Below are 23,994 nucleotides of genomic sequence, written 5' to 3'. Positions count from 1 at the left end.
TTCCCAGGCAGGAAAGAAAGTGTCGCAAGCCTGCAGCCAAAATACAATTTTTTCCCTTGTTTTTCAAAGGACAAGCCACACTGCGTGTATTCGATGAATACTACTAAGTTTAATAACTGTGTTGCGGCCCTGCAAAACTGTCACAGAACTTTACTGTTGCAGAGTTACTAACTGTTGCAGAGCAGGTATTTCCCAGGCAGGAAAGAAATTGGCGCAAGGCTGCACTGAACCGTAGCTGGTTGCGTCTGATTTTTTCTGAACGTTCAGCGCACAGCACACACGTACCCAGAGCCCTGAGTACTGTCAGAGGCAGGCCAAATAGAATTTTTTTCCTGCTTTTTACAAGGAACAGCCACACTGCGTGTATTCAATGAATACTAAGTTTAATAACTGTGTTGTGGCCCTGCCAATTTGTCCCAGAACTGCAGTGATGCAAAGTAATTCGCTACCTACAGCAGATCAGGGATTTCCCATGCAGGAAAAAAATTGCCGCACGCCTGCGGTAAAACGTAGCTGACTGCGTCTGATTTTTTCTGAACGTTCAGCGCACAGCACACACGTACACAGAGCCCTGAGTACTGTAAGAGGCAGGCCAAATAGAATTTTTTCCCTGCTTTTTACAAGGAACACCCACACTGCGTGTATTCAATGAATAATGTATGTCTTCTGGCCCTGCCTACACAATTCTATCCCTGTAGTATTAATGCCGGGTGCAATGCTCTGCACAGCCGGTTTTGAGAAAGAAAAAAAAATATGCAACACTGCTAACAGCAGCCTGGACAGTACTGCACACGGATAGATGTGGCCCTAGAAAGGACCGTTGGGGTTCTTGAAGCCTACACTAACTCCTAACACTCTCCCTGCCTAACCCCCACTTCTGTCCCTATTGCAGGGCGCAATGCTCTGCAGATCCAATTTTGGAAAAAAAAATAAAAAATACTGTGCTAACACAGTACTGCACACTATTAGATGTGGCCCTGAGAAGGACCGTTGGGGTTCTTGAAGCCTACACTGACTCCCAACGCTCTCCCTACAGCAGCACCAGCACGATAGTACTTTCCCTCAGCTAACTCACAAGGCATGTGTGGCGAGCCGCGGGAGGGGCCGATTTTTATACTCGGGTGACATCTGATCTTTCCAGCCACTCACAGCAGGGGGGTGGTATAGGGCTTGAACGTCACAGGGGGAAGTTGTAATGCCTTCCCTGTCTTTCAATTGGCCAGAAAAGCGCGCTAACGTCTCAGAGAGGAAACTGAAAGTAACCGGAACACCGCGTGGTACTCGTTACGAGTAACGAGCATCCCGAACACCCTAATATTCGCACGAATATCAAGCTCGGACGAGTACGTTCGCTCATCTCTAATCGGCAGTTGATTTCACTTTTGATTGAATTCAAATTGAAAGCATGAAATCTGCACCAAAATTCGAAACAAAACCTGTAGGTCTAAGTTTATAGAACCCATTAGTTGGCGTAGTTTACATCAAGAATTGCACCAAACTTTGGTGCAATTATTAGCACAATTTGATGCATTTAGGCCATGCTCCTTTGTCGGACGTTTCAAAAAAGTCTAAAACGCATCAGAAATGTGGTGCGAAGTACATTAGACATTTTTGGCACAATTTGCACTACAAAACTGTTGGATTTTCAATAGTAAATCTGCCCCATGGTCTCTAGGCATCCTATTGAAATACTTAACTTATAAGGTGAACACTTCTACATCTTAACAGATCTGTTGTCTTATCATCTCTATGGAATTTTCAGAATAGACCGTTTTAAAACAACATAGTTCAAATCTTTGTAGAATCATACATGATATTGAGTTCTTATTGTTTTCATTATTTCATTTTTCCAGTTAACAAAGCATCAAGAGAAGGATGTGCCACTTACATCTGAGTCCATAGAGCAGGCTATACCAAAGGAAGCTCTCTCGGACACCTCATATAGCCTAAAAGTGAGTCATACGCAGCTAACTAATGATCCTCTGGCTAAATGGAAATCCATTGTGATGCGTAAAATCAAGGTAAAGTTAAAGCAGTGCAAGTAAAGTCACTGCATTTTTTGGGGCTTGGTTTACATTTCGAAAATTTGTATATTTTTACAGCATTGTAATTTTCATTGAAAAAAAATTGTAGAGTCTAGATGTTTAGAGAGAAGAGGAGTGTTCAGCACTTGCTAAACTCATAAACCCAATATTTTGTTAATCTGCTGAAAAACACAAGGTAGGAACATTGCGTACTATTAGAGATGAGCGAGCATACTCGCTAAGGACAATTACTCGATCGAGCATTGTCCTTAGCGAGTATCTCCCCGCTCAGAAGAAAAGGTTTGGCTGCTGGTGTGGGTGACAGGTGAGTTGCGTGAGGGAGCGGGGAGGGTGGAGAGAGGGAGAGAGAGATCTCCCCTCCGTTCCTCCCCGTTCTCCCCCGCCGCTGGCAGCTGAATCGTTTCTTCTGAGCGGGCAGGTACTCGCTAAGGGCAATGCTCGATCTCTACGTACTATACATATGCACATAAGAACACCGAAGTCAGACCCCTCTCCTGCATAGTGTAATATAAATATGCAGAAGACAAGTCCAATGACAGAACTCTCTTCTGCATAGTGTTAGAAACATGTGTTGGACCTCGTCTGACATGGGAGCGATGCAAGGAAATCTCACCGGATTGGAAAGGGCTAATATAAGTATAATAAATAGAGATGAGCGAACGTGTTCGTCCGAACTTGATATTCGTGCGAATATTAGGGTGTTCGGGATGCTCGTTATTCGTAACGAACACCATGCGGTGTTCGGGTTACTTTCACTTCCTTCCCTGAGACGTTAGCGCGCTTTTCTGGCCAATTGAAAGACAGGGAAGGCATTACAACTTCCCCCTGCGTCGTTCAAGCCCTATACCACCCCCCTGCAGTGAGTGGCTGGGGAGATCAGGTGTCCGCCTAATATAAAAGTCGGCCCCTCCCGCGGCTCGCCTCAGATGCCTTGTGAGTTAGATGAGGGACAGTGCTGTTTGTCGCGCAAAGCTCAGCCGGGGAGCCAACACCAACAGCCTCACCACCACCACCATGCGCAGACATATGATGGCCAAGCACCCCACAAGGTGGGACGAAGGCCGTTCAGCGCCTCCGGTTTGCACCCCTGCCTCTCCCCCTGTGCCCCAACCTGCCACTGAGATGCAACCCCCCTCTCAGGACACAGGCACTACCGCCTCATGGCCTGCACCCACACCCTCATCTCCGCTGTCCTCGGCCCCATCCAGCAGTGTAGTTCAGCGCACCGTTGAGCCGTCGCTTGCGCAACTGTTGGAGCGCAAGCGCAAGTACGCCGCAACGCACCCGCACGCTCAAACGTTAACCGTCCGCATAGCAAAATTCATCAGCCTTGAGATGCTGCCGTATAGGGTTGTGGAAACGGAGTCCTTCAAAAGTATCATGGAGGCGGCGGCCCCGCGCTACTCAGTTCCCAGTCGCCACTACTTTTCCCGATGTGCTGTCCCAGCCCTGCACGACCACGTCTCCCGCAACATTGTACGCGCCCTCACCAACGCGGTTACTGCCACGGTCCACTTAACAACGGACACGTGGACAAGCACAGGCGGGCAGGGCCACTACATCTCCCTGACGGCACATTGGGTGAATTTAGTGGAGGCTGGGACAGAGTCAGAGCCTGGGACCGCTCACGTCCTACCCACCCCCAGAATTGCGGGCCCCAGCTCGGTGCTGGTATCTGCGGAGGTGTATGCTTCCTCCACTAAAGCACCCTCCTCCTCCTCCTCCTCCTCTGTCTCGCAATCAAGATGTGTTAGCAGCAGCATGTCGCCAGCAGTCGGTGTCGCGCGGTGTGGCAGCACAGCGGTGGGCAAGCGTCAGCAGGCCGTGCTGAAACTACTCAGCTTAGGCGATAAGAGGCACACGGCCCACGAACTGCTGCAGGGTCTGACACAGCAGACCGACCGCTGGCTTGCGCCGCTGAGCCTCCAACCGGGCATGGTCGTGTGTGACAACGGCCGTAACCTGGTGGCTGCTCTGCAGCTCGGCAGCCTCACGCACGTGCCATGCCTGGCCCACGTCTTTAATTTGGTGGTTCAGCGCTTTCTGAAAAGCTACCCACACTTGTCAGACCTGCTCGTAAAGGCGCGCCGGCTCTGCGCACATTTCCGCAAGTCCCACACGGACGCTGCCACCCTGCGCACCCTGCAACATCACTTTAAGCTGCCAGTGCACCGACTGCTGTGCGACGTGCCCACACGGTGGAACTCTACGCTCCACATGTTGGCCAGGCTCTATGAACAGCGTAGAGCTATAGTGGAATACCAACTCCAACATGGGCGGCGCAGTGGGAGTCAGCCTCCTCAATTCCTTTCAGAAGAGTGGGCCTGGTTGGCAGACATCTGCCATGTCCTTGGTAATTTTGAGGAGTCTACCCAGGTGGTGAGCGGCGATGCTACAATCATTAGCGTCACCATTCCTCTGCTATGCATCTTGAGAAATTCCCTGCAAACCATAAAGGCAGCTGCTTTGCGCTCGGAAACGGGGGCGGTGGAAGACAGTATGCCGCTGGATAGTCAGGGCACCCTCCTGTCTATTTCTCAGCGCGTACAGGAGGAGGAGGAGGAGCATGAGGAGGATGAGGAGGAGGGGGAAGAGACAGCTTGGCCCGCTGCTGACGGTACACCGGCTGATTGCCTGTCATCCTTTCAGCGTGTATGGCCTGAGGAGGAGGAGGAGGAGGAGGATCCTGGCAGTGATCTTCCTAGTGAAGACAGCCATGTGTTGCGTACAGGTACCCTGGCACACATGGCTGACTTCATGTTAGGATGCCTTTCTCGTGACCCTCGCGTTGCACGCATTCTGGCCACGACGGATTACTGGGTGTACACACTGCTCGACCCACGCTATAAGGAGAACCTGCCCACTCTCATTCCCGAAGAGGAAAGGGGTTCGAGAGTGTTGCTATACCACAGGACCCTTGCGGACAAGCTGATGGTAAAATTCCCAGCCGACAGCGCTAGTGGCAGAAGGCGCAGTACCGAGGGCAAGGTAGCAGGGGAGGTGCGGAGATCGAGCAGCATGTACATCCCAGGCAGTGCAACAGTCTTTAAGGGCCTGGCCAGCTTTATGGCTCCCCACCAAGACTGTGTCACCGCTCCCCAGTCAAGGCTGAGTCGGCGGGAGCACTGTAAAAGGATGGTGAGGGAGTACGTAGCCAATCGCACGACCATCCTCGGTGACGCCTCTGCCCCCTACAACTACTGGGTGTCGAAGCTGGACACGTGGCCTGAACTAGCGCTGTATGCCCTGGAGGTGCTTGCTTGTCCTGCGGCTAGCGTCTTGTCGGAGAGGGTGTTTAGTGCGGCTGGGGGAATCATCACAGATAAGCGTAGCCGCTTGTCAACCGACAGTGCCGACAGGCTAACACTCATCAAGATGAACAAAGGCTGGATTTCCCCAGACTTCTCTTCTCCACCAGCGGACAGCAGCGATACCTAAGCAATACGTAGGCTGCACCCGCGGATGGAAGCTACGTTCTCTCTCACCATCCAAAACGGGGACATTTCTGCTTCATCAATCTGTGTCTAATATTCCTCCTCCTCCTCCTGCTCCTCCTCCTGAAACCTCACGTAATCACGCTGAACGGGCAATTTTTCTTAGGGCCACAAGGCTCACTCAAATAATTTTTCTGAACAATTTTTATAAGTTTCAATGCGCTTAAAAGCGTTGGAACTTTAACTTGAACCAATTTTTCGTTAAACTGGGCTGCCTCCAGGCCTAGTTACCACTTAAGCCACATTAACCAAAGCGATTCACCTGCCATCTTGGTTGGGCATGGCCAATTTTTACTGAGGTACATTAATACTGTTGGTACACCAATTTTTTGGGGCCCTCACCTACAGTGTAATCATAGCAATTTGTATGTTCTTCGCCTGCACTCATGGTACAGAAAGGTGTGTGGGGTTGGCCTACACTTTAGCTACATAAATGTAACTTGGGCCTTGGCTATACTAAGGCTACTGAAATGGAACTAAGACTGCGCTCCCACTATACTGCTGCTTCGGAATTGTTACTGGGGCCTGTCTTGAGTGCTACTATTGCTGACATGGAACGAAGACTGCGCTCCCGCTATACTGCTGCTTCGGAATTGTTACTGGGGCCTGTCTTGAGTGCTACTATTGCTGACATGGAACGAAGACTGCGCTCCCGCTATACTGCTGCTTCGGAATTGTTACTGGGGCCTGTCTTGAGTGCTACTATTGCTGACATGGAACGAAGACTGCGCTCCTCCTATAATGCTGCTACTGATATGTTAGTGGGGCCTGTCCTAATGCTACGGCTCAAATGTTACGAATTCTGGGCTCTGCCTATACCGTTGCTAATGGTATGTCTCTGGGGTGTGGAAACAGAGGCTTCCCAAAGACATGATGGCGGCGAGGCCATTTCCCACCAACGCGGTTACTGTTAAGGTGCATATAACCACGGACACGTGGAGAGGACACGTAGTGCCTCAAAAACATCCCCCTCCTCCTCCAACAGGGAAAACATTCTTGGCAAATGCCTTTGCATTGGTTCGTCTGGTGGCAGTCCAAGAATTTCACCTTTACCGACACAACAAGAGAGCCCCCACACCATCCCCCCGCCACGGCCCACTTAATCCTGGCCGCATTCCGAAAACCAACAAAATACAACCGTGCTACTAGGTCCGCAGTCACCACCACATTACCACCAACGCGGTTACTGTTAAGGTGCATATAACCACGGACACGTGGAGAGGACACGTAGTGCCTCAAAAACATCCCCCTCCTCCTCCAACAGGGAAAACATTCTTGGCAAATGCCTTTGCATTGGTTCGTCTGGTGGCAGTCCAAGAATTTCACCTTTACCGACACAACAAGAGAGCCCCCACACCATCCCCCCGCCACGGCCCACTTAATCCTGGCCGCATTCCGAAAACCAACAAAATACAACCGTGCTACTAGGTCCGCAGTCACCACCACATTACCACCAAAGCGGTTACTGTTAAGGTACATATTACCAGTCTGACTGGGGCATGCAGACACCTTGACAGAATGAATAGTGTGTGGCACATAGGTTCCCCATTGCTATGCCCACGTGTGCAGCTCCTGATGGCGGTGGCACAGGATTCTATTTCTCATTGCTTCTGTACAGCATTGTGGGCTATCGCCCCGCCCCTTTTAAAGAGGGTCGCTGCCTAGCCGTGCCAACCCTCTGCAGTGTGTGCCTGCGGTTCCTCGTCATGGCAGACGCACTTCTAAATAGACATGAGGGTGGTGTGGCATGAGGGCAGCTGAAGGCTGCGCAGGGACACTTTGGTGTGCGCTGTGGGGGGGAGGGGGGGCGGTTGGTCAGCATGTAACCCAGGAGAAGTGGCAGCGGAGTGTCATCCAGGCAGTGATTGTGCTTTGTTGTAGCTAGTGTGGTGCTTAGCAAAGGTATGCCATGCTAATGAGGGCTTTTCAGAAGTAAAAGTTGTTGGGAGGGGGGGGGGCCCACTCTTGCCGGTATTGTGGCTTAATAGTGGGACCTGTGAACTTGAGATGCAGCCCAACATGTAGCCCCTCGCCTGCCCTATCCGTTTCTGTGTCATTCCCATCACTTTCTTGAATTGCCCAGATTTTCACACATGAAAACCTTAGCGAGCATCGGCGAAATACAAAAATGCTCTGGTCGCCCATTGACTTCAATGGGGTTCGTTATTCGAAACGAACCCTCGAACATCGCGGGAAGTTCGTTTCGAATAACGAGCACCCGAGCATTTTGGTGTTCGCTCATCTCTAATAATAAATCAGTACAGAGATTAAGACCCCTCAGGAAATTTGGCTTCGATGCGTAATATCTAATAAGATTCTCTTTTCGTATCCTACAGCTTCAATTCCATGCATAGGCAGATTTTACAATTAATTTAATGCCATACAGCTTTAAAAAATCTGCATTACCATTATGTTTAGTGTGAAAATGCTGAGACGTAGTGGATCTACTCTGTGTTGTTGCATTTTTAATATACATATACAAGAACCCGCTGTTCTTAACCAAGATGATCGCATCTCATAATTGGTACTAGTTATCATACTAAGTGAAATTCTGCTCCATAAAGTAGCCCCCCCCCAGCAGCAAATCTGTGTCTGCAAAGAGGCTAGATGTTACATTTACTGAATTCAGTTTTTAAAGAAGCCTTATTTACATATTGTATACTATATGAAGAAGTTGTCCATCTACGGTAGTACTTTTTTTGTTTTAACTGTTCCTTACTGGTCAACGTGGAAATTTGCAAACTAGTAAAAACAGTGGATTTCTACTTGACATTAAAGAGGGGTTCCCAACTCAGCCCAACATGGCCACAATGGTAACACTGCTGGTTACAAGGTTGCTATGTGGTTGGGTGGACAGAAACAGCTGAGTGCAGCTGGGCTACACAGTTTCCATAACTCCCATAGAAGTGAATAGGAGACATGTAAACAGCATAGTACGCTTGGTAGTTCCTGATAACCCCATGTCATCACATACAGCTGTTCAAGAAGAACTCAAGATAGGTTTAGGTCCCAGAGGTGGATTTACCATTAGGCCTCATGTCCATTTGAAAAATACAATCCATGCAGAATTCCGTGCGGATTTGCTTTAAATGGTATTTTTTTGCATGCAGATATCCGCACACATTGCTATCAATGTGAAAGCAATGTTGCCGATCCACGCGGAATCCGCGGCAGAATGGGCATGCCGCGTTTTTTCTCCCGCGCGTGAAAAGCGCAATTCTTTTAAAATGCCATCCGCGGGTGCAAAAATCAATTTAATGGACCGCGGATGGCCAATGATTCCCTATGGGCAAAATCCGCTGCGGATTCCGCAATTCCATTTAGCTAGTGGACATGAGGCCTTAAAGTCTAGAAAAAAAAGCTTTTTTATTGTTGTTGTTCTCATGCTATCTACTTTTTGATATTTTATTCATCTGTATTCCATATCAGGTATCTTCTGAACATAATATATATGGGATGCATAACATTAAGTTAGGCTCTGTTAAAAGTGAACTTGTAACAAGTGAAAACAGTAATGGAGATATGAATGTAGACACATTGAAACCAACTGAGAATGAGATAAATGAAAAAATAGACACAGAACCTGATGATGAGAAGGTGGAGCAGATGGGTGATCCACAAATGAAAGATTTGGAAGAGATGCAAACTCTAAGGAGTTATATACGGGATGGAGTAATAAAGAAAAGAGAGGGAGAAAGAGAAGAAGAAAAGCAGAATAAAGAGACTAAAAATCAGTCAAACGAGATAAATCCTGATCAGCTGAACAGCCAAGGGTCAGCAACATCTGATCTGTATCATGGAAAGGGATTGGAGGGCACTGATCTACATCGCTTGGTAAGCTTTGATGACAGAGTGTTGGAAAATAAGGAGTCATTAGTAAAAGTTAATGTAAAATACACAAGTTACGAGACAGATGCCATGCTTAAAAGAAGTGTGACGCAGGAGACGCTGATAGATCATGAAATATACGCGAAAGAGATCAATGCACAAGAAAAATTTGATGATAAGACTGACACAGAACAACCAATGAAGCTAAGTCGGGCGGTAGGACCTTATCTGGCCAATTTTCAGAAAGCTGAGAGACAAAGCATGGCAATTATTAAACAGGTAAATGGAAAACAGTAAAAAATAAATGCACTGTATATTTACACCTTCAGGGCTCAGTCACATGGGCCCATCCGGGCACTAATGCGCCCGTGTTACTGCACGAAGAAGACTGCAATGGAGCCGGTCATGTGTTCTTTCTTCTGGCGGTGCGGAGAATCGTCCGCACCTGCAGTGCAGCCGTCTTATCCTGCAGTAACACGGGCGCATTGGCACCCGGATGTGCCCGTTTGACTGAGCCCTCAGTATGTTCCATATATCAACCCTTTATACCACTATGTTATTTATGACATCACTGCACATATTATTCCCATACTGTGACAAGACTGTGAATGTGCCCTTTCTTAGAACTTCCTAGTTTGGCAGAACTTTGTTTGCTTTTTATGTATAGTGACATCATTTTGTGCCTTTATTGTGAAGCACTGTATCCATGATTACTGTACTGTGACATCACTGTGCACTGTCCCTATAATGCTGTGTTTATTACCTCCATGCTTTGACATCACTGTCGCCCTTACAATTAACTGTGACATCACTGTTTATAAACCTTTTCTTTGACATTACTGCACATATTATTCCCTTACTGTGACATTACTGTATGTAAATCTTAACAATAATGAAATAACATGCACAGATAAATTCAAGGCAGTTTCAACACTGAAAAAATAAGTTAAAATGTAGTCAATATCCTAGGGAATGCCTGCAATCCTCACGGCACATCCCATATATATATATATATATATATATATATATACACACGCTATCTCTCTCCGCTTAAATCATCTGTGCTGCTTGCTTGCTGTGAATTGTGTATTTTGCATTTCATCTGTTTGCATCGGTACGTTCATTTATGGCTAAATGAAACTTTACTTTTAGTCATTTCTGCCATCCACCTCCCCCAAATGGCATCTTTCACCCATCCTTGTTGAGATGTTTTCCTTATCTAAGGAGAGCAATAAATTTCACTTCCCTCCCCCCCCTTTGGTCATTAGGTTTGCAATGCTAAAGTCAGCTGGCTAGTCAATTGGAACCTGATTAGCCACTCCCAGCTGTTTCATAGTCGTACCTTAAACTTTCACTACAATATCAGTGTAAGCATGCATGCCACGCGTTTTTGAGCTGCATTAAGTATGGCTGGATGAAGTATGATGCAGTTTGTCCATGGCAGTTCGACAGGGTAGGAGACAGGTAGGCCACAAACTCTGCCTAAATACTTTACACTTCAAAGCTATCATTAATGCTGTCACATAGTAACATAGTAACATAGTATGTAAGGCCGAATGAAGACATTGTCCATCTAGTCCAGCCTGTCTATCCTACTGTGTTGATCCAGAGGAAGGCAAAAAACCCCAAGGCCAGAAGTCAATTGGCTCTTTTGGGGAAAAAATTCCTTCCCGACTCCCTAATGGCAATCAGACTGTTCCCTGGATCAACCCCTAATAGTTCCTACCTGCCTATATACCAGGATTGACACTTAAACTAAAATTTATATCCTGTAATATCCTTCTCCAGAAAGACATCAAGTCCCCTTTTAAACTTCTCTATGGATTTTGCCATCACCACTTCCTCCGGTAGAGAATTCCACAGTCTAACTGCTCTTACAGTAAAGAACCCCTTTCTGTGTTGGTGATGAAACCTACTTTCCTCTAATCGTAGCGGATGTCCTCTTGTTACCGTCGTGGTCCTGGGTGTAAACAGATCGCGGTAGAGATCCATGTGTTGTCCCCTCATGTACTTATACATGGTTATTTGGTCGCCTCTTAACCTTCTTTTTTCTAGAGTAAATAGTCCCAATTTGGACAGCCTCTCTGGGTATTCCAGTCCCGTCATTCCATGTATTAGTTTAGTCGCTCTTCTTTGAACCCCCTCAAGCACTGTGACATCTTTCCTGAGCACCGGTGTCCAGAATTGTACGCAGTATTCCATGTGAGGTCTGACAAGTGCCTTATATAATGGAAGGATAATGTTCTCGTCCTTCACCCCTATACCTCTTTTAATGCACCCCAAGACTTTATTTGCCTTTGCAGCGGCTGACTTGCATTGGTTACTCCAGTTTAGTCTATTATCCACTAGTACCCCCAGATCCTTTTCCATATCACTTTTCCCTAGTGGTACCCCATTAAGTGAATATTGGTGACATCCGTTCCTCCTGCCCATGTGCATAGTCTTACATTTTTCAACATTGAACTTCATTTGCCATTTTTCTGCCCAAGCCCCCAGCTTATCCAGGTCCGTTTGTAGCCACACATTGTCCTCCGTTGCATTAATTATATTGTATAATTTTGTGTCATCTGCAAATATTGATATTTTGCTGTGCAGCCCCTCTATCAGGTCATTGATAAATATGTTGAACAGAGTGGGGCCTAATACTGAACCCTGTGGCACCCCGCTAGCGACTGTGGTCCAATCAGAGTACGAACCATTTATTACCACCCTCTGCTTTCTATCGTTGAGCCAATTTTTTACCCACTTACACACGTTTTCGCCCAGTCCGAGCTGCCTCATTTTTTATATTAGCCTATTATGAGGCACGGTGTCAAAGGCTTTAGAGAAGTCCAGATATACAAGATCAATAGATTCTCCCTGGTCCAGCTTAGAGCTTACTTCATCGTAGAAACTGATCAGATTTGTCTGACATGAGCGACCCTTCATGAATCCATGTTGGTGAGGAGTTATTCCCTTAATCTCCTTGAGGTACTCATCGATTGCGTCTCTCAGAATCCCCTCGAAAATTTTTCCCGTTACTGAAGTGAGACTTACTGGCCTGTAGTTACCAGGCTCACTTTTGCTCCCTTTTTTGTAAATTGGGACCACGTTGGCAATGCGCCAGTCCAATGGTACTACTCCGGTCTTAATAGTGTCTAGAAATATTAGGTATAGCGGCCTAGCTATCTCGTCACTTAGTTCCTTTAGTATCCTTGGGTGTAATCCATCTGGGCCCGGTGATTTATCAATTTTAGTTTTCTTTAGACGCTTCCGCACCTCCTCCTGCGTTAGGTATGAGATATTTTGTGAGGGGTTCGTTTTATTCCCCTGCATCTCGTATGGCATTTCCTTTTCTTTGGTGAACACACTTGAGAAGAAACTGTTTAGTAGATTTGCTTTCCCTTCGTCATCATCAATGATTTCTCCTGCATTGTTTTTTAAAGGGCCAGCGCTCTCCCTGCAAATCCTTTTGCTGTTTATGTAGTTGAAAAATAGCTTCGGGTTGTTTCTGCTCTCTTTTGCGATCCGTCTTTCTGCTTCCTCCTTGGCAGTTTTGATCGTATCTTTGCATATTTTGTTTTTTTCCCTGTATGATTTTAGCGCTTCTTCGCTGCCTTGTTGCTTTAGTAGTTTGAACGCTTTCTTCTTTTCGTTTATTGCCCCTCGTACCGTCTTGTCGAGCCACATTGGTTTCCTTTTAGTTGAGTTTCTTTTATTTTTAAATGGAATGAACTGCTCACATGAGGCGATTAGGATCCTTTTGAACTTTTCCCATTTTTCCTCCGTACTGATATTTTTGAGGATGTTGTCCCAACTAATGTTACCGATAGTAGTTCTAAGCTCATCAAATTTTGCTTTACTAAAGTTTAGTTTCTTTGTCACTCCCTGATAAGGCTTCCTATTGATTGACAGCTGGAAGTTGATTATATTGTGGTCGCTGTTCCCCAAGTGCCCCTCAACCTGCACCCCCCTTATACGTTCCGGTTTGTTAGTTAGTACTAGGTCCAGAATGGCTCTCCCTCTTGTTGGTTCCTGCACAAGTTGGTTCAGGTAATTGTCTTTAATTACTCTCAAGAACTTATCACCCCTGTGAGATTTGCAGGTTTCGTTCTCCCATGTTATATCTGGGTAATTAAAGTCCCCCATGATAATTACTTCGTTTCGTTTTGACACCTCTTCTATCTGCCTTAGTAGTAAGTCTTCAGTTTCTTCTGTTGCTTTTGGTGGTCTATAGAAGACCCCTATCAGGATTTTGTTATTTTTTCCTCCCTGTATTTCTACCCACAGAGATTCCACCTGTTCGTCTCCTACCCCTATATCCTCCCGTAGCCTCGGCTTCAAGTTCGATTTGACGTACAGACATACCCCTCCCCCTTTCTGGTTCCTTCGGTCTCTTCTGAAGAGATTGTACCCCTGCATATTCACCGCCCAATCGCACTTATCATCAAGCCATGTTTCCGTAATTCCGACTATATCATAACTTTCATCAGTCATTCTTGCTTCAAGCTCACCCACTTTACCGATCAGACTTCGTGCATTCGTGATCATACAATTTATTTCATTTTTTTTGTTTTTTAAATTTGTTTTGTTGCTATTCGTACTATTGGCTGATCTATCAGTTCTAACTGTACTAACCCCACCCCCTGCTCGTCCCCCATTCCCTTTGCTTGGACCCAGATCGCTAATTACACTGGCTACCCCACTATTTCTCATTTTACCCTCCCCCCCAGTCCCTAGTTTAAACAATCCTCCAGCCTTCTAGCCATCTTTTCCCCCAGCACAGCTGCACCCTCCCCATTTAGATGCAGCCCGTCCCTACGGTAGAGCCTGTAGCCGACCGCAAAGTCAGCCCAGTTCTCCAGGAACCCAAATCCCTCCTTCTTGCACCAACTCCGGAGCCACTTGTTTACCTCCCTAAGATCCTGCTGCCTTTCTAGTGTGGCTTTAGGTACAGGTAGTATTTCCGAGAAAACTACCCTGGAGGTCCGCGCCCTGAGCTTGGACCCTAAGTCCCTGAAATCATTTTTGAGGGCCCTCCATTGACCTCTAATTTGTTCATTGGTGCCAACGTGCACCATGACCGCTGGATCCTCACCAGCCCCTCCCAGTAATCTGTCAATCCGATCCGCGATGTGTCGAACTCGAGCGCCAGGAAGACAACACACCGTTCGACGATCCCGGTCTTTATGGCAGATTGCCCTCTCTGTCCCCCTAATAATTGAGTCCCCCACCACTAGAACCTGTCTAGCCTGCCCTGCGCTCCCCGTCCCCGTCTCACTGGAGCAGTCATCCCCCTGGCGTTCAGAGGGCGTGTCGTGCTGCAGCGGTGCTGGCTCTGTAATGGCATCCCCCTCATCTGCCAATCGTGCAAACTTGTTGGGTTGTGCCAGTTCAGGACTAGCCTCCCTGGTTCTCTTCCCTCTAACCCTCCTTCTTTCTGTCACCCAGCTGACTGCCTGCTCCCCCTGCACTTCCGTACTACCATCCGCCCCCGCCTCTACCCCAGCGAGTGCCTGCTCAGTGAGCACCAAACTCCTTTCCATGATGTCAATGGCTCTCAGTGTTGCCAGTTGCCCATTTAGATCCAGAATTTGGGCTTCTAAATTTGCAACGTGCATGCATCTTGCGCAACAGTATGCACCCTCGATCGGCTGATCAAGGACCGCATACATTGCACAAGTAGCACACTGGATGACATTGCCAGGCATGGAGCTCATCCTAATGGGGATCTACAATTTACTTGTGGAAGTAGTGAAGATAGACTTGCTCACACTCCGCTGACCCGCTGCCGCAACCGCTGACCCGCTGCCGCAACCGCTGACCCGCTGCCGCAACCGCTGACCCGCTGCCGCAACCGCTGACCCGCTGCCGCAACCGCTGACCCGCTGCCGCAACCGCTGACCCGCTGCTGCAACCGCTGCCGCAACCGCTGACCCGCTGCCGCAACCGCTGCCCCGCTGCCGCAACCGCTGCCGCAACCCCTCTCCCGCTGCTGCAACCCCTCACCCGCTGCCTCTCTCACGCAACCTCTTACCCGCTGACACTTATGCGCAAGCAATCAAAAATTTTATTTTTTTTTTTTTCTTTTTTTCCCCCCCCTCACAAACACTTAGACCCCCAGACACACACACACACAGAAGACACAACTAACCAGATACACAGAAGACACACAACTCACAAACACACACAGAGGTAGATACTCAGCTCCTCCGCTCCTCCTGGTGACGTCACCCGCTGTCCCGGCGGCCGCTCACTCTGCCCTCCAGTCTCAGCTGCTCCGCTGAACTCCTGGTGACCGCTTGGCGCCGGCTGCTGCGCTCCGGTCCCACTGGTCACTCCTGTCCCCGCACCTGCTTCGGCTTCGGCTGCCGCTGCCCCCGCGGCTGCTGAGCTGCTCCGCTGTCCCCTTCAGCTCCCCGCTCGCTCGTGCCTCCGTGCCTCCGTCTCGTGCCGCTACTCCTGGCGTCTGACCACCTCTGTTCTCATCCTTGCTCTCAGTTTCGGAACTTCTTTCAAGTGCCAACCTCTGGGGCACTCTATTCACATTAGCCCCTCTCTCCTGTCCTCACCTATGCACAGCTCGCATGCACTTTTTACCTTCTTGCTTAGCCTCAAACCCCCTAATGCCACTAACAAACATAACAGTCGTCCTCCTAAATCTCCTAACCATCTGCTAACCCTCTCTATCCTGCTGCTACTAGCTGCTGGGGATATCTCTCCCAATTCTGGCCCACTCTCCACTGCTTCTAGCTATCACCCCCTACCTGACTCACTAAGAAAATCCCCAAGCCCAACTGCTAGCCCATGCATACCCTCCCCTGACTCTTTTAAATGTGCGCTCTGGAACTGCCAGTCAGCATGTAATAAACTCCCCACCATCCATGACTTTTTTTACTGTTAAATCTTTAAATCTGCTCGCTCTCACAGAAACGTGGATACAGCAGTCTGACACGGCCTCCCCTGCTGCACTGTCTTTCAATGGTCTGCAGTTGTCTCATACCCTGAGACCAGATGACAGGCGTGGCGGAGGAGTAGGTGCTCTTCTCTCCCCGAAATGTACCTACCAGGTCATCCCCCCTGTACCCTCACTCACTTTTTCCATCATTTGAAGTACATATGCTTTGGCTTTTCTGTCTGCTGTCCATGTGAGTAGCAGTTATCTACTGCCCCCCAGGTGCTCCTCGCCTGTTTTTGGACCACTTTGCTGCCTGGCTCCCCCACTTCCTATCCCGTGAAATCCCAACCCTCATCTTAGGTGATTTTAACATCCCCACTACTGACCCCAAGTCCCCATCTGCCTATCAGCTTCTTTCGCTCACCTCCTCCCTTGGTCTCTCTCAACTCACAGCCTCTCCCACTCACAGGGATGGCAACACTCTTGATCTCGTCTTCCTCCATCTCTGCTCTGCTTCGAACTTCACTAACTCCCTTCTCCCGCTCTCTGATCATAACCTCCTCTCTTTCTCTGTCACGCTCCCTAACATCTCTCCAGACCCACCTACCTACCGTACCTACAGAAAACCTTAAGGCCGTTCACACCCAGGACTTAAGCCCCTGTTGGACAAACCATCAGGAGATTTGTCCTCCAATACCACCTCTACGCTGACGACATCCAGCTATACACCTCTTCCTGTGACATCTCTGCACCTTTCCTCCAAAACATCACCGACTGTCTGACCGCTGTCTCTAACACTATGTCCTCTCTCTACCTAAAACTAAACCTCTCTAAAACTGACTTACTGGTATTTCCACCCTCCACTAACCAACCTCATACTGACATCTCCATCTCAGTGTGTGGCGCCACCATAACTCCTAGACAACATGCCCGCTGCCTTGGGGTCATATTTATCCCCTATATCCAATCTCTCGCCCGAACATTTCAGCTGCACCTCAAGAACATCGCAAGAATCCACTCTTTTCTCACTGTGGACACGCTAAAAACGCTTATTGTTGCCCTCATCCACTCTCAGCTCGATTATTACAACTCATTGCTCATTGGCCTCCCCTGCACCAGACTCTACCCTCTCCAATCCATCCTGAATGCAGCAGCCAGGCTCATCTTCCTGTCCAGCCGCTACTCGGACGCCTCTGCCCTGTGCCGGTCACTGCACTGGCTGCCTGTTAAATACAGAATTCAATTTAAACTCGCTATCTTCATCCACAAAGCCCTCCACAGTGCAGCCCCCCCCCCCCCCTATATTGCCTCCTTCATCTTAATCCATCACCCAGCCCGGGCTCTCCACTCTGTTAACGAAACCAGACTGAGTGCCCCTTTAATTCGAACTTCTCATTCCCGCCTCCAAGACTTCTCCAGAGCAGCACCGGTCCTCTGGAATGCACTACCAAAGGCTACCCGAGCAATCTAGGACTCACAGAACTTCAGGCGTGCTCTAAAAATGCACCTGATAACATGCTCCCTGAACTATTGACTGCAATCCCTGCTAGCCATCATAAACCGCCCCTGCAGTCATAACGATTCTGCCGTCACACGGCTAAATGTCTGACCATTGTTTATGTGTATAGAATCCCTCACTCTCCACCTCGCCATACTGTGCACATCTCCAGCCCCTTTACCTTCTGTATCCCCCATTACTTGTAGTATGTAAGCTCGTTGGAGCAGGACCCTCACCCCTATTGTTTCCATCAACTGATTACTATTAGAGATGAGCGAACGCGTTCGTCCGAGCTTGATATTCGTGCGAATATTAGGGTGTTCGGGATGTTCGTTATTCGTAACGAACACCATGCGGTGTTCTGGTTACTTTCACTTACTTCCCTGAGACGTTTGCGCGCTTTTCTGGCCAATTGAAAGACAGGGAAGGCATTACAACTTCCCCCTGTGACGTTCAAGCCCTATACCACCCCCCTGCTGTGAGTGGCTGGGAAGATCAGGTGTCACCCGAACATAAAAGTCGACCCCTCCCGCGGCTCGCCTCAGATGCCTGGTGAGTTAGATGAGGGACAGTGCTGTTTGTACCGGAGCTGCTGTAGGGAAAGAATTGGTAGTTAGTGTAGGCTTCAAGACCCCCCAAAGGTCCTTATTAGGGCCACTGATAGCTGTGTGTTGGCTGCTGTTAGCAGTGGCAAATTTTTTTTTTCTCAAAATCGGCAGTGCAGAGCATTGCACCCGGCATTAGGGACAGAAGTGCTGCATAGGCAGGGAGAGTGTTAGGAGTGAGTGTAGCCTTCGAGAACCTCAATGGTCCTTTCTAGGGCCATATTTAACCGTGTGCAGTACTGTCCAGGCTGCTGTTAGCTGTGCTGCATTTTTTTTTGCTTCTCAAAATCGCCTCTGCAGAGCATTGCACCCTCCATTGATACTGCAGGGAAAGAATTGTATAGGCAGGGCGACAACACAGTTGTTATTCATTGAATATACGCAGTGCTGCCTTTTGGTGCCAAAAAACGGAAAATAATTAAATTTGTCCTGCCTCTGTCCGTCCTAACGCCGGTGGACACGTGTGAGCTGCGTCTGCAACCTGTAAAAATCAGACGCACCCAGCTACGCTTTACTGCTGGCTTCGCCATTTGCTTTCCTTAATTGGGAAAAAAATACCTGCTCTGCCAGAGTTATAATAACTCTGCTACCCTCACGTTCTGTGACACATAAGCAGGGACACAGCACAGTTATTAAACTTCTCATGTTCATTGAATATACGCAGTGCTGCCTTTTGGTGGAAAAAAACTGAAAACAAATCTATTTGTCCAGCCTCTGTCCGTCCTAAGGGCTGTGGACACGTGTGAGCTGCGTCTGCAACCTGTAAAAATCAGACGCACCCAGCTACGCTTTACTGCTGGCTTCGCCATTTGCTTTCCTTAATTGGGAAAAAAATACCTGCTCTGCCAGAGTTATAATAACTCTGCTACCCTCACGTTCTGTGACACATTAGCAGGGACACAGCACAGTTATTAAACTTCTCATGTTCATTGAATATACGCAGTGCTGCCTTTTGGTTGAAAAAAACTGTGTGTAGTCCAATGAACAATCCAGTTCCATAGTTGCATATATAATATTACCAACTGGCAACCATGAATTAGATGTAGTATACTGATCTCTATTACATATGTGTATGTATGTATGTATGTATGTATATATATATATATATATATGTGTGTGTGTGTGTGTGTGTGTGAGTGTGGATATATATTTTCTGACATCTCACACTTTTTTTCACTTTTGGAAGTTGGAAATAGTCTTTGGATTTAGAGTTATTTCTGAATTGATTTTAAGGTGAACTTATCACAACCTTGTTTATAAAGCTTGTAAACAATCAATCCTCAAGTTACTTTGCTACTTTTAGCTGGTAATAACTCAGTATATTCTTAATATCCTACAGAAACCAAGTCCTTGGTTAAAGTTCTGGGAGGCAGCCAACCAGACTGTAGCAGTAGCTGCAGTGAGTACCACGCAGAGTAGTAACTTTTTTGGTCACTTGGCTCAAGTGCCTGCAAATGGCGTTCTGGTGAGGAATGAGGTGTGTATTGTGATAGTTCAGTATTTGCACATAATAGATATGACTTCTATAGCAATATTACTACACGAGAAAACACATTTCAATCTTGTATTATCATTGTTATTGCAAAATAACAGGAGTGACTTATCAATACTTTTGTAGGATGCATTCATTTATGAAATGGCCAAATCTTGTAAGATAACTCAGCAGGTATACCAGCAGACCTATAGCAAACACAGATATGATATTGGGATATCATGGCACATCACACATCATGGTGAACTCAACATTGCTGTGTTTGCAAACTAAGCACTGCACCATCTGTGGTAATCTGTAGATAATATGAACTGAGTGAGGTACAAAATATAGAACTAATATGCAAAGTAAGTGGGATAGTGTGCGGACAATGAATTCATACATGCCATCTATGAAAAGAAATGAGTGGTCAAGTTTATAGTAATGCAGTTTGCCTACCTGTTACTATTATGCAGGGACATTACTATACAAGGCCAGTTTTTGGATTATGGAATTAAATTGTACATTCTTCATGCAGATGGAGTGCTTATCAGAAACATAGCAATATCTAAGAGGTGCAAAGTACAATGTCTCACCATCATGTAACAGTTACCAAATATTAATGACTATTCAGCAAAACAATATTTTTGAAAGCTTTCTTAAAAAGAACCCATCACCAGGTGCATTCTGCCCAAACCATGGGTATGACAATTCAGAAAAAACATACTTTGAAAATCTACTTGGAACAGGGCTCAGAGTCACAGGGCAACTTAACTCTCAGACCGCCTAGACTGAAAAGTCTCTCTATCCACAAACAGAGAAAGATGTGTGAGCCTATCCGATCTGGGCGAGGAGAAGCCGAGATGGCCCTGCCGACACCAATGTCTGTGCCTGCCCTGAGCTCGTGCTGCCCGTGGTTCAGGCAACGTGAACCTGCTGAGAGGTTCTCTTTAATGTCATGGCTTTAATCACTAAATACATTTTCTATTTACTAGAAACAGCTGTCATGTCCTCTACCTACTTTCAGTGATGCACAAGTGAAATCCCCCACACTCTCAGAGCCAAGTCATGGGACAAAGAAGAAGGTGACTTTTTTAGTTTTTCTATTTCCATAAATTAATGCCTCTTTACAATAGAACTAAAGTTAGAGTGGACCTGTCATCAGTCCCAACTTATCTGTTTTAGGAAATACTGGCATTCCCCTTGAATCTACAGTTATGGAGCATCTTTCCTCATGACTCTGCATTGTGCGGTTCCTTCATTGCTTGGGTCCTTTTACACTGAGCAATGAATCATAGGAACAACGTCCATTTACATACGCAGATAATAATTTACTTTTTTTGGTTGGTCATCGAATGATTGATGACTTTTTTGCCTGCATAAAATGAACGCTGAACGATAAGTGAAGAAATTATCATTCATCATTTAATCGTTGGCCGTGTTTACACTAAACAATTTTCATTCATTTTTATATAATCCAATCATTATGTGTAAAGTCATTCCCTTGAATGACTCCTGAATAATTAAATTGGCAACTGGGTGTCCCTACATAGTGTGACAGTGTCAGCACTGATTGGCCAATGTTAGACTTGTAGGGATACCCCCAACTGGTAACACCCCGATATCAATTTATAGACACATTTCTCCGAAGAGTAATAGAGGAATAGAACAATGCACACTTAGCTCCGCCCTCCCATTGAAAACAGTGGTGAGGGGCAGAGAGGGGCGGGAGCTCAGTGCACTGCTCAGTGCCTGCCTCCCCCCTCTGCAGAAAGGAACACCATGTATCGGCCGGGCGTGAAAACCCGGCCAAAAGATATCTGAATAAGCCCTTACACTGTAAAAAAATTAAACAAATAACGGAATTGAGATGTTTGTTCTCCCTGCCCTCCAAAAAAATGTAATAGAAGTTATATGACGTGTGTACTTGCGCACAAAAAAAGACGCTCAATAATGCTCCCCTTGTTTTTAATGGGCACTTAAGTTAAATTTGTTTAATATGTGCTGTGTTCATGCACAATGTCCGCAAAAATAGAACATGCTTTGTATTTTTTGTGCAAACTAAATGCGCGCGCAAAATACGCTCATGTGAACAGACGCATTGAAATCATTGCATATTGGGTATGCAAATTTTGTGAGTGCAACACACTGCACAAATGTGTTTATGTGAATAAGCCCTTATGACAATTTAAGATAATAGCATGTGTGATTCCAGCCTAAGAAAGGCCATGACATTCCTAGGTAATTACTCAGAATAATCACTTTCTTGCAGAGTCACCCAAACAGCAATGCTACATTTTAGTTGAGATTCACACTATATTAATGTCCTTCTATAATGTGGGTTGTGGAAGAAATCCAAATATACCAGAGAAGCCTAAGCAATACTTCTTTTATTTGCCCCCATCTACAGGATCGTGCAGTCAGCAGCCCCACCCCACAGACCTGCTCTCTGCCACCTAGTGAGGCAGCACTCCAGCGGGAGAAAGTATTCATCCGCCTGTCCCTGAGGGAGCAAGAAGAAGCTATGCAGAGACTGACCGATCTACAGAGGCAGGCGGAGCTAAAATGCACCAATGACAGGAGTAGACAGATGCTAAGGGTCAGTACAAAATAATCCTAGATGGCTGAACAATAATTTCTGTTACTGAAAAAGTGTAATGATGTGAGACTGAAGAAAATAGATACACTGCTTTCAATTATAAAATGAGTTAAAAATTACTGCACCAATCCACAAGTTGTGTGCGGTATTGCAGCTAAGCCCCATTCACTTCAATAGAGTGGAGCTGCAAGAGCAAACTTGGACAGATGCGGTGCTGTTTTTGGGAAAAAAGCAGCCATAATTTTCTAATCTTGGACAACCCCTATATAACATGATGGCAGAGTTCTGCATCAGAGATCAAAGTGCTGAATTCACATTAGTGTTTTTACATTATGATATGTCAAAAAATGTTTGACATATCATAGAAACCCAACAATCCCTGCAACGAAGTAGCCGAAGCACTCATTTGAGTGTTGTCTGGCTAGCTGAAGATGGGCTCAATGAGACAGTGCACAGATGAGTGCTTCTTCTTAATTGTAGCGATCAGTGGGGATCTCAGCACCTGGACATCCACCGATCAAAATTTTTGTTTTGATGACATGTCAAAAGTTTTTTAAAAGTACAGTTAACACTTTAAAGAGGGTTTCTGGGCAAATACTGATCACCTATCCTTGGTCTTGGTCCTCAATAGTTGATTGGCTGGGGTCCACCACAATTGGTTCCAAGCCTCGTGTAGTGGCCGGACCTCTTAATAACAGGTGCAGATGACATTGATTTTAATGAGTGTGCCAACCACTACACAGGGGACAGACCTTACTGCTTTCTTTCTGTACCTCTGTGTGTTGTGGCGCTGACAGTGGGCATCCAATCAGTTGATCCTCTGAGATCCCAAGCAGTGGGCCCTGGCCGATCAACTTTTGATGACCTATGTTTTTTGTGCTAGATGAAAATTAAGGAGTGAAGGCGCCTCTAAGATGGGAGCCATTTTATCAAATAGAGGAGTTTACGAAAAGTTCCATCATAGAGCTACGTACAGCAAGTTAATCTTTGTGTCGTAATGCGGCAGAACCTCAACAGAATGCCGCAACCGTGGGTAAAATCTGGAGACAGTGTTCAACAGAACGAAATATACATCATTGTAGTCAGACAAGAGCACCAATACAAATGTCACAATGCACAGATTGACGCATGCAGAATCATGCAGTATCGGCTCCACAACCCACAGCTGGCGACGTTCTATGGAATGTAGGGACTGATTTGGATGCTCCAATATTTACAATGACTACTGAAAACGCCATATACTTACTGACTCAGAAGGGCAAACATGTGCACCACCTTAGCATGCAGGTAGCAAACTGCAGTTTGCTACCTGCATACTGAGGTGGGGCACATTTGCCCTCCTGAGTCAGTAAGTATATGGCGTTTTCAGTGATTGTTTGTTTGTTTTTATATTTCATATAATAATAATAATAATATAAAAGCGCCAACTTATTCTGCAGCCCTTCTGTGAAATATTTACAATGACAGTTTCTCGAAGATTGGCTGCAACAGGCTTGCAGTTAAGCCATCCATTGCGAAGACTTCACACCGCACCACTTCCGTGAATGCTTGCCATGATGTCACTTTAGAGCTACCTG

At 46.6% G+C, this 23,994-nt stretch overlaps 1 protein-coding gene across 1 annotated transcript in view; it reads left to right on the top strand.

Moving 5' to 3' along the window:
• Positions 1 to 23,994, top strand: part of LOC136612081 (centromere-associated protein E-like) — a 50,698-nt gene that overhangs the window by 20,675 nt on the left and 6,029 nt on the right. Inside the window, exons 12-16 of the mRNA XM_066592181.1 lie at positions 1,854 to 2,021; positions 8,969 to 9,646; positions 19,687 to 19,824; positions 20,814 to 20,903; positions 22,229 to 22,417. Of these exons, the coding sequence (XP_066448278.1) occupies positions 1,854 to 2,021; positions 8,969 to 9,646; positions 19,687 to 19,824; positions 20,814 to 20,903; positions 22,229 to 22,417 (1,263 nt within the window). The remainder of the gene's footprint in view (positions 1 to 1,853; positions 2,022 to 8,968; positions 9,647 to 19,686; positions 19,825 to 20,813; positions 20,904 to 22,228; positions 22,418 to 23,994) is intronic.

The sequence above is a fragment of the Eleutherodactylus coqui genome, chromosome 2, assembly GCF_035609145.1.
Source record: "Eleutherodactylus coqui strain aEleCoq1 chromosome 2, aEleCoq1.hap1, whole genome shotgun sequence".
Taxonomy (NCBI): Eukaryota; Metazoa; Chordata; class Amphibia; order Anura; family Eleutherodactylidae; genus Eleutherodactylus; species Eleutherodactylus coqui.
Note: the sequence above shows the minus strand (reverse complement) of the source record. Positions and strands in the feature narration are given on the sequence as shown.